The 9,721-nt window shown below is 51.2% G+C and overlaps 1 protein-coding gene across 1 annotated transcript; it reads left to right on the plus strand.

Annotated features, from left to right (window-relative positions):
- Positions 1–4,257: 4,257 nt before the first annotated feature.
- On the plus strand, positions 4,258–5,158 carry LOC149326348 (uncharacterized). The gene has a single exon (XM_089564544.1). The coding sequence runs from the start codon at positions 4,277–4,279 to the stop codon at positions 5,156–5,158; it is 882 nt and encodes a 293-aa protein (XP_089420670.1). The 5' UTR covers positions 4,258–4,276.
- Positions 5,159–9,721: the final 4,563 nt, after the last annotated feature.

Below are 9,721 nucleotides of genomic sequence, written 5' to 3' on the forward strand. Positions count from 1 at the left end.
CCGGAGCGGCTGTTAATGTGCTCGACAAATCGCTTGTTGTCAACGCGCCCCACCTGCTTCTTCCAGCCGCCAAAACCCGGCTCGTAGCTTTTAACGGCGCCCCGGTGGAGCAAGTCGGACGTGTTACCGTCAACGTGACAGCACTCGGAAAGACCATCTCCACCGAGTTTGTTGTCGCGGACAGCCCTATTTGGCCAGTGGTCCTCGGGTGCGGGTGGTGCCAGCAAGCCGGAGTCGTTCTCAATTTTACCACCACAGAACCACGTGTGAGCCAAACTCTGTGTGGGCCGGGTTGGCTTAGCTGGATTTCCAGTGTCGGTGTCACCCTGTGGCAGTCCCTGGTGTCGGCGACCAAGCGTGCTTCAGGATCTGTGCGCTACCTCGGAACGAAGTGGCCAGGTCGAGTCAAGCCAGTCGACGTCACTACCGTGACTGCGGCGACCGCCGTGACTCTGCCACCGGGTGCGGCAACTTGGGTGCATGCCAAGTCTGACAATCCGATCACAGCGGATGTGATTTTCGAACCTACCCGGTGTTCGGCTCCAGCCCGAGAGATGACCTCCCCTCGAAGCCTTCTGTCGGTGCTCAATGGAGAGGCCCACGTGTTAATGCTTAATATCAGCCGCGCACCGCTCGTGCTGACTCCCGGCACGCAATTGGGTGCAGTGTCAGTCTTGGACTCAGCATCACCGGTTGCGTCTTTGCAGCATGAAAAACCATCTCACCACACTCCAGCGCCGGCGGTCCTATCATGGGACGCATTTAACTTTGGGCCCACCCTGACCTGCGCGGAGCTCGCCTCTCTGAAGGCCTTGCTGCTCGAGCATCGCAGTTGCCTTGCTCTAAGCGCCAGTGAACTCGGGTGCACTTCCTGGGCCCAACACCGGATAAACACCGAAAACCGTGGGCCTATTCATCACCAACCTCGCCATGTCACGCCGTTCTCAGTCGTCTATGGCAGAACGCCCTCCATTCCTCTCGACGCGCAGTTGGGCCTTCGCCATCCTACTCCGTCACCGACTGACTGCGCCCAACGACTTCGTTCCGCCCGCCTCGACGCTCAGCGCAACCTTCTCACGGCCCATTCGCGTGCGCAAGTGGCCAATGCTGCAGCACCACCACCTCCCTCCTTTCGGTCCGGTGACTTGGTCCTCGTTCGCCGCACCATCCGCGCGACTGGCCGTGCCGCGAAGCTCTTGCCCCGATACCGCGGCCCTTACCGTGTAGTTGCGCGGCTCGGCCCCGTTACGTGCCGTCTAGAAGACCTCCCCGAGCTTCGACCACGCGGTGTACACCACATTTTTCCGGAACATGTCTCCAACATGAAGCGCTATGTCTCCGGCACCCACCGTGATCCCGACTTGGCTCCCACGTCGTCCCTAGTGCCGCCCTCCCGTACCAGCACCAGGCCTCCCTTCCTGAATGCCGCCCCTTAAGTGGAGCGCTGCTCCGTGAACGCAATCCCAAGTCCCGCGGTGCGAGAAGCCCTCTCAGTTTTCGTACGGCGAGGAGTCGCCTAGAAGAAGCCCTGGGATCTACCGGGACCGTCTCGTGTCAGACGACACTGTCATCACAACGTGACGATGCCTCCTGCGCACCAAGCTGCGCCGGTGCGAAGAACCTCAGCCCGGGCTCATCGGGACGAGTTCGATGCCGCCTGCAAAGCGAAGCACGCGCTAGGGGACACCAGCGGTGTCTTCCCCCTCTTATCTTGGAGACTGGAAGAGACTCTTATCTTCCCCCTCTTCTTCCCCCCCCCCCCCCCCCCGGTGGAAAGATGTAACGGCATACGACCTTCGCAACAAAGAGCGCGCTGCGGTATACAAATAAAGAAGAGGCGCGGGGCGAGCGCGAGGGGAGAGCGCGCGGCAGCGCGTGAGGTAGAGAACAAAGGAGAATCGCCGCGGCCGGTTATGTCTGAGTCTCCTGTGTCTGAGTCTCTGTGCCTTTCTCTGCGCGGGCCCGCCGTCCCGTAACAATATATAAGCCGAATCAGTGAGAAAAGCAGAGAAGGATTCATAACGCCCCCGATACGCTGATCAGGTTTCAGTACTGCAAAAAAAACTAAAATCACAAAGGCGTAGGATTTGGGAATCTGGGCGCAAGAGGTTCGTCAACCACTGCAGAGCCTCACAGTGTGCGTTGTTTGTGGTATATAGCGCTAGCCAACTGCTAAATTCTCATCGACGCCAGATTTCATCCGTTTCATCTGCGGCTTCACCTGCACAGCGGCAGCTTTAACACCTCAGGTCCTAAAAACCCACCGGATAACAACGCTGCCACTTCCTTCCAGCTCCATTGGCTGGAAATCAAACTGGGGACTGATTACGTAGGCTCCAGCACTTTGAGTGCGCTCATTATAGTAGTTCCCGCGTGAAAGAGCAATTAATCTTATGTGCCGCACAGACACGAAAGAGGACGACAGAAAAGGCCACCAGCATCTGGCCGTCATTCTTCAGATATCTAATGATCTCTCCAGGACAAACAAGCAAAGCTGAAGGGCAGGACGCAACACTCAGGAACACCTTGTGGTGGAAACGCAGTAGAAGCCTCCAGCGCGAACTGTCATCTAACAGGTATTCGCCTTTACCTGCTCATTGCTTGAGGAGGGTGGGCCTTTAAAGGCCATCCCCTCGCGCTCGCAGCTTTGTTTTCAACTGAAGTGCCACCCCAAGCTGTCCGTCAGTATAGCATCAGCATACGTCATACTGCGTGTGTGGTATGTACGTTCGTTCTGCCCTTGCACATGTTCTCTGGCTGATACGCAAGTATGGAAATAACCATCTATCAGATTTAGTAAGGCTGAGATCTGGGCGAGCGCTTGTTTTGTTGTTGTCCCGCCTTTTTTGTGCTGTTCACCAGTATGAATGCATCTATCAGATGTCACTGAACATGCACCGCCTTTCTTTAAATTAATGTTATGCTGCCACATTACTCTCACCGACGAGCCAGACTGTCAATTTATTTTTAAAGCTTTTCGCTTTATGGGATTAGGCCGAAAAACATAGTCATGCGAACGGCCTGCAACGCACACGAGTGAAAAATGTACAGCGGTATTCATGTACACCGTCTCTCGTAAAAAGTACATCGGTCTTAATGGTAAATGCTTCCCGTTTCGTTGGCCTCACAAATCGCTTGCTATCTAAGCCCCTCGGCTAGCCCATTAACTTCGCTGTACGTTGTCACTAGGCGCACTTCTTTGCTGGAGGATTCATTAAGTATGTACACAACTGCGAAGGCCTGTACGGCGATTCCTTTGCAGGCTTACTTATACACTGCTGCTGAACAGGAAGACGCGAACTAAAGGAAACAGGAAGGCAAAAGAGAGGCAAGCTCTTTCTTGTAATTATAGGTTTGCGAGGAATACCTATAGGGCGGACAATCTTCCGATTACCGACATTACCTTCATGTAAGTAAACGAAAGTTAACCTGCTCGCGAGAGAGGATGCTCTCCAGGTGGGCCAAAGCCACAATGATGTCAGAAAAGGGCACTATCTGTGTTCGTACTATGCAGGTGGATACGCCGTCGACAGGCCGCCACGGATCTGCCCAACCCTCGCTGCCTCCTGGATCGCCCCATCACAGTCGACATCATCATCATCATCTCGCTTCGGCGAGCGCGGCTTCGGCCGCTTATCTGATTTTTTCAGCAGCGTCCGCTCCGGCGGACGCAGTTGTTGCTGCGACGCGCGTCTTTTCTTGCCTTTTTCTCTTTCCTCTGATCTCTTACCTCTCCTCTATCTGCACGTTGGCAGCGGTGGTGGCTTGGCTAGAGCCAGTAGCAGGCCCGTGCAATTTCCTTTTCATCCTTCTCTCAGTCACAACAACAACAACAACAACGACACTTCGTGGGCTTGGTGGCTGCGCCATGGCAAAGACCACTAATCCGCTCTTCCTGACAATGCAGATGCTTGTCACGATCATCGTCGCATTTCTGCCTGGCCTGACGACTGCGCAGTCGGGTTCGTCATCCCTACCGATTTATCTTGGCTGCGGCGGATTTGAGGCTGGCTGCGTCAACGTCACCGCTGCCGTCGACACGCCGCCACGGATCTGCCCAACCCTCGCTGCCTCCTGGATCGCCCCATCACAGTCGACATCATCATCTTCAACTATAAAACCGCTGCATCCGTCAACGACACCGCTGCACGTGGCAGCGGTGGTGGCTTGGCTCGAGCCAGTAGCAGGCCCGTGCAATTTCCTTTTCATCCTTCTCTCAGTCACAACAACAACAACAACAACAACAATGACACTTCGTGGGCTTGGTGGCTGTGCCATGGCAAAGACCACTAATCCGCTCTTCCTGACAATGCAGGTTGGTGAACAATACAGCCTGTTCGCAAAGAAAACTAGTAACTACTTCTTAGTGCAGCTACCAAGCCCACAGTGTCTGAGCGCTATCGTTGCCGATTTTGCCCGTTCTCTTCTGTTGTTGTTATCCGGTGATATTGAAACTAACCCCGGTCCTGATACTGCCGCCATTCTTGCCGAGCTGCAAAAAATTTCAGCCAGTCAATCTCAACTCATCGCCGATGTGGGTGAACTAAAAAACCAACTACTAACGACAAACCAAACCATCTCCAATCTGAACGAAAGAATGACTGATCTCGAGAACCACTACCAAACCCTAAAAACCTTACAAACAGACCTTGATACTGTCCGAACTAACGCCGCCCAGACAGCCAGCTTAGTCTCTGCACTAGAAACACGCCTAGATGGCGCCGAAAATCGATCGCGGCGGAATAATCTAATATTTTATGGCCTTGAAGACACTAATGCGACCGAAACATATGCTGAGGCTGAAGAAATCATCATTCGTCACTGCCAAGATCGCCTTAACATATCAATAGACCCTAAAGAAATAGAACGCGCACATTGCCTTGGACGCCACTCTGACGACCGCTGCCGCCCAATAATAACCAAATTCACGTCCTACAAAACTAAAGACAATATTCTTTCAAATGCCCGGAAACTAAAGAACACATCCTACAGCATCGGCGAAGACTTCTCTCGTTCTGTCCAAACCGCGCGTAGCCACCTTGTAGCATTCGCCAAAGCAAAAAAAGCTAAATTTTCATTTCGCTACAAGACATTGCACATTGGTACTAAGCGTTACATGTATGATATCTCATCGCAGATGGTTAAAGAGATACCATAGCGGTCACCTCCCCCAAATGTAATCAATACCCGTCCCCGCACTTTACCAAGTAATCATTTTTCGTTCTCTGTAACCTGTACTAATATTCGCAGTCTTATGCCGAAACAAGAACGCGTGTCTAGCTTAGTCACATCATCTAACAGCAGTATGCTGTTATTAACTGAAACCTGGCTTACTAATGATATCACTGATGCTGAAGTTATTGCCTATTTGCCGAATTTTTCTGTTTATCGGAAGGACCGCACAGATTCTAGAGGGGGTGGCGTGCTGATCGCTGCTGGACCAGAATTATCTTGTTCACCCATCCGTCTCCCATCTAACTTAGAGATACTGGTGGCTTTGGTGCCGTACTTCACCGCATTCAGTCATAATCGGCGTGTGTTATAGGCCTCCGCATGCTAGCCCAAACTTTTCTCGTGAACTCAACAATATACTAAACCAGCTCATGATATCTTATCCGAACGCGCATATTCTTCTGTTTGGTGATTTTAATTATCCAGGAATAAACTGGCTCAACCGTTCTCATTCATAGCCAATCAGTGCAGAATCAAGGGATTTTCTAGATGTTTGTTTGAACTTTAATCTTTACCAACTAGTAACCAGCTCAACACGCATCGCAGGCAATTCGAGCAACATTTTAGATTTAATACTAAGCTCTCATCCTGACAGTTTGTCATCCATTACATACTTAGAGGCCATTAGCGACCATAAAGTCATTCAAGCAGATTTTTCCCTCCGCACCGAGCGCCATGAAACACAAAAGAAAACAATCACCCTCTATGACAAGGGTAACTACAATGCCATTAATCATGAACTGAGCATTTTTCTCCCACTCTTCGAAGCCGGTTATAACCAGAGATCTGTTAACGAGAATTGGCTAATATTTAGAGATAAACTTCATGAACTAACACAAAAATGTATCCCTAGAATAACTTTTCGTGAAAATCGCTATAAACGCGTTAGTTTTCTAAGACACTAAAAAGACTGGAGAATAAAAAGAAGCGGCTTTTTCGCGCTGTCAAATTTAAAAGAAATTCCGAAGCATGGGAGAAATACTTTTCAGCCGAAAAAGAATACTTGACTTCCGTCACCAACGCTAAACACTCATTTTTTAACAGCGACCTACCGCGCATGCTATGCGATAACCCCAAACAATTTTGGCGCGTCATCAATCCCGCACCATCACACTCAATCACTCTCACTCATGCATCCGGTATTCAAGCCTCCGACACAGAATGCGCTAACATCTTCAATGCGGCGTTCTCGTCAGTTTTCACCGAGGAGCTCAACCCGCCTCCAACAATGCCTCCTACTAATGCCACCTCACCGATGGACGCAATAACTTTTTCTTCAACTGGCATCTCGTCTTTAATTGAGAAAATGAAACTTTCCTTGTCAGCCGGCATCGACGAGATAAACACTAAACTACTAAAAAACACGAAATGTATCAGCGCAGTGTATCTTGAATTATTGTTTTCGCAATCACTCTCTACAGTTCTCATTCCGGAAAACTGGAAAGTTGGGAAGGTCGTGCCACTCTACAAATCAGGTGACAAAAATTCCCCTCTGAACTACCGTCCTATTTCTTTAACTAGCGTCCCCTGCAAGATCATGGAACATGTCATATACTCTCAGGAAATGGACTTCTTAGACGCTAACAATTTCTTCCATCCATCCCAGCACGTTTTCCGCAAAGGGTATTCATGCGAAACACAACTAGCCATGTTCCTCAACGACTTACATGCTGACCTGGACGCTAACCTTCAAGTTGAGGCCATCTTTCTAGATTACGCTAAAGCATTTGATAAAGTTCCACATCAACGTTTAATACAAAAGCTTTCTATTCTAAACCTTCATCCTAACGTGCTAAACTGGATCAAGGCCTTCTTAAGAAATCGCTTTCAGTCAGTCATTGTAAATAACCAGTCTTCCAACCCTCTACCTGTAACATCTGTCGTCCCACAAGGCTCTGTTCTTGCACCCCTATTGTTTTTAATATATATTAACGATCTCCCACAGTATGTATCCTGCCAAATTCGAATGTTCGCTGACGACTGCGTAATTTACCGACAAGTAACAAACATAACTGATCAAGAAGCCCTCCAGCAGGACCTTAACCAAATTGAACGGTGGTGCGCAGATTGGCTTATGACCCTCAATCCTAGCAAATGCAAGCTCCTTTCCATCACCCGTCGCAAAAAGAGTCATGCCTTCCAATACAAAATCACTAACGAGTCCGTAGAATCTGTATCATCTTTCAAATACTTAGGCGTCACATTATCTAATGACCTAACATGGAATGCACATGTTGCTAACGTGATATCATCGGCTAACAAAACTCTGGGATTTCTTAAACGTCACCTTCGTCTCACCTCACATCACGTGAAATTGCTCGCCTACAAGTCACTCACTAGACCTAAACTTGAATATGCATCCGCCATATGGGACCCGCATCATATTAACCTCGTAAAGGATCTAGAAGCCGTTCAAAACCGCGCTACAAGGTTCATTCACTCATACGACGTCAGTGTTTCAGCCTTAAAAACCAAATCAGCACTATCGCCTCTTTCCGTTCGTCGTCGCATAGCCACGCTATCACTGTACCACAAGTTCTTTTACTCATCACTTAACCGTGCCCCTTATATCACGCCAGCATCATACATTTCTCACCGCACTAGCCACACGCTTCAAGTTTTTCGTCCACGTGCCCGAACTGTTACTTTTTCAGCCTCCTTCTTCCCACGTGCAGCTAAAGATTGGAACGGCCTTCCCCAGCATATTGCCACGTATCATTGCAGTGTGTGTTCGTTCACGCTCAAGGCAGCAGGAAAGGGTCGTTATCACTTTTGTTCGTGGCGCGAGAAGCGACCAGACTAATCTCGATTGTTCGCAGCCATGAAAGGCTGCATCTAGGTTTTTCCAGATTACCGTAGATGATCTCGACCTGTTATCTGGAAGTTTCCTTGCCGGCTTTAAATTGAGCGATGCCCCGAGCGGCGGACATTCGTAGTTCGACGATTGACGAGCACGCTTGTTGCTTACGCCGACACCGAGTGATTCAGTTCTTTTGCGGGCGCAAGTCAGCCCAAATAAAGAGCTTCGTTTGCAAGTCTTTCTGGTGTCTTCGTGACCGCTGGACTGCCGTCACTACAACGTGACATCTGGTGGAGGTGTTGGGTAGCCTTCCATGTACCGTACACCCCCATCAAGTCGCGACGCCAGCCCTTCGAGTCATTCACCGCAGGACCTGAGTCCAGTCCACCGCGCAAGCCGACGTCTGCTAGGAGACGCACCTGATTTCGGGATTCTGCCTGACCCTACCCGGAAACGAAAGCCAGCAGGAACGTCCACCATGAGCTTGCCCCAGCCGACGGCTCCAATCATTCTTCACCAGCCCCGGGTGCCACCAACCTTCGACGCTTCGCCTGGCGCCGACCCCGAAGAATGGCTGGAACAGTTCGACCGTGTGGCTGCCTTCAACAACTGGGATGATGCTACGAAGCTTAGGTACGTCTTCTTCGCCTTGGAGGGACCAGCAAAAGTCTGGTTTGAGAATGAGGAAGCTAACCTCACGAACTGGGAAACCTTCAAGGAGCAGCTTCTAAAGACCTTCACGAACGTTGTGCGAACGGAGAGAGCCCAGCAGCTGCTACAGTCTCGCATACAACACCCAAACGAGACCGTTGCTGTGTACACTGAGGAAATGAAGCGTCTCTTCCGGCGTGCCGATGCAAACATGAAGGAAGAAGAAAAAGTAAGGTTGCTCATGCGAGGAGTTAAAGAGCAACTCTTTGCCGGCCTCGTCCGCAACCCACCGAAAACTGTCGCGGAATTCGTAGAAGAGGCATCCACGATGGAAAAAACTCTGGATGCCCGAGCCCGCCAGTATGACCGCCAGCAGCGCATTTTCTCAGCAAGCTGCCTGGACACCGCTAACAGCAATGACCTGCGGGATTTTATACGTCAAGTTGTGCGAGAGGAGCTTCGACGATTGCTGCCAACGGGAACGCAGCCGCAAATTTCATCGCTCACTGACGTCATCCGGGACGAGGTTCAACAGGCCTTGGGTGTGACGCCGACACCCACGCAGCCTCTGCAGCCCCCAGCCATGACTTACGCCGCAGCTGTGCGCCGTCCTGCCCCTCGACGACGGGACCCAAGCCCCTATCGCCCTCAGCCAGCTGCGTTGGACCGCCGCCCACTCGCCCCAACCCGCCCGTCCTACGAGCGACGCGTGCATCCGAGGAAATGCGACGAGTGGAGAACTCCCGACCAGCGCCGCCCACTATGCTTCCACTGTGGCGAAGCCGGTCACGTCCTCCGGCACTGCCTATACAGAAGACTGGGCATCCGAGGGTTCTCTTACGACGCTCCACGACCCCGACCCGGCCAGCGACCAGCCGAAATTGAGGAATTTTTGCGTCGGGAAGAATGCTCACCACCCAGCCACCTATCACGTTCCCCGTCGCCTTCGTCTCCGCGCTTCGTATCTCCGAGCCGAGGCTACGCTGTGCGTGGACGCTCTCCCAGCCCCCGAAGGTTAAACTGAATAAAGCAACCTCT

This window comes from Amblyomma mixtum, chromosome 10 (assembly GCF_055824585.1).
Source record: "Amblyomma mixtum isolate Tamu chromosome 10, ASM5582458v1, whole genome shotgun sequence".
NCBI classification, from domain to species: domain Eukaryota; kingdom Metazoa; phylum Arthropoda; class Arachnida; order Ixodida; family Ixodidae; genus Amblyomma; species Amblyomma mixtum.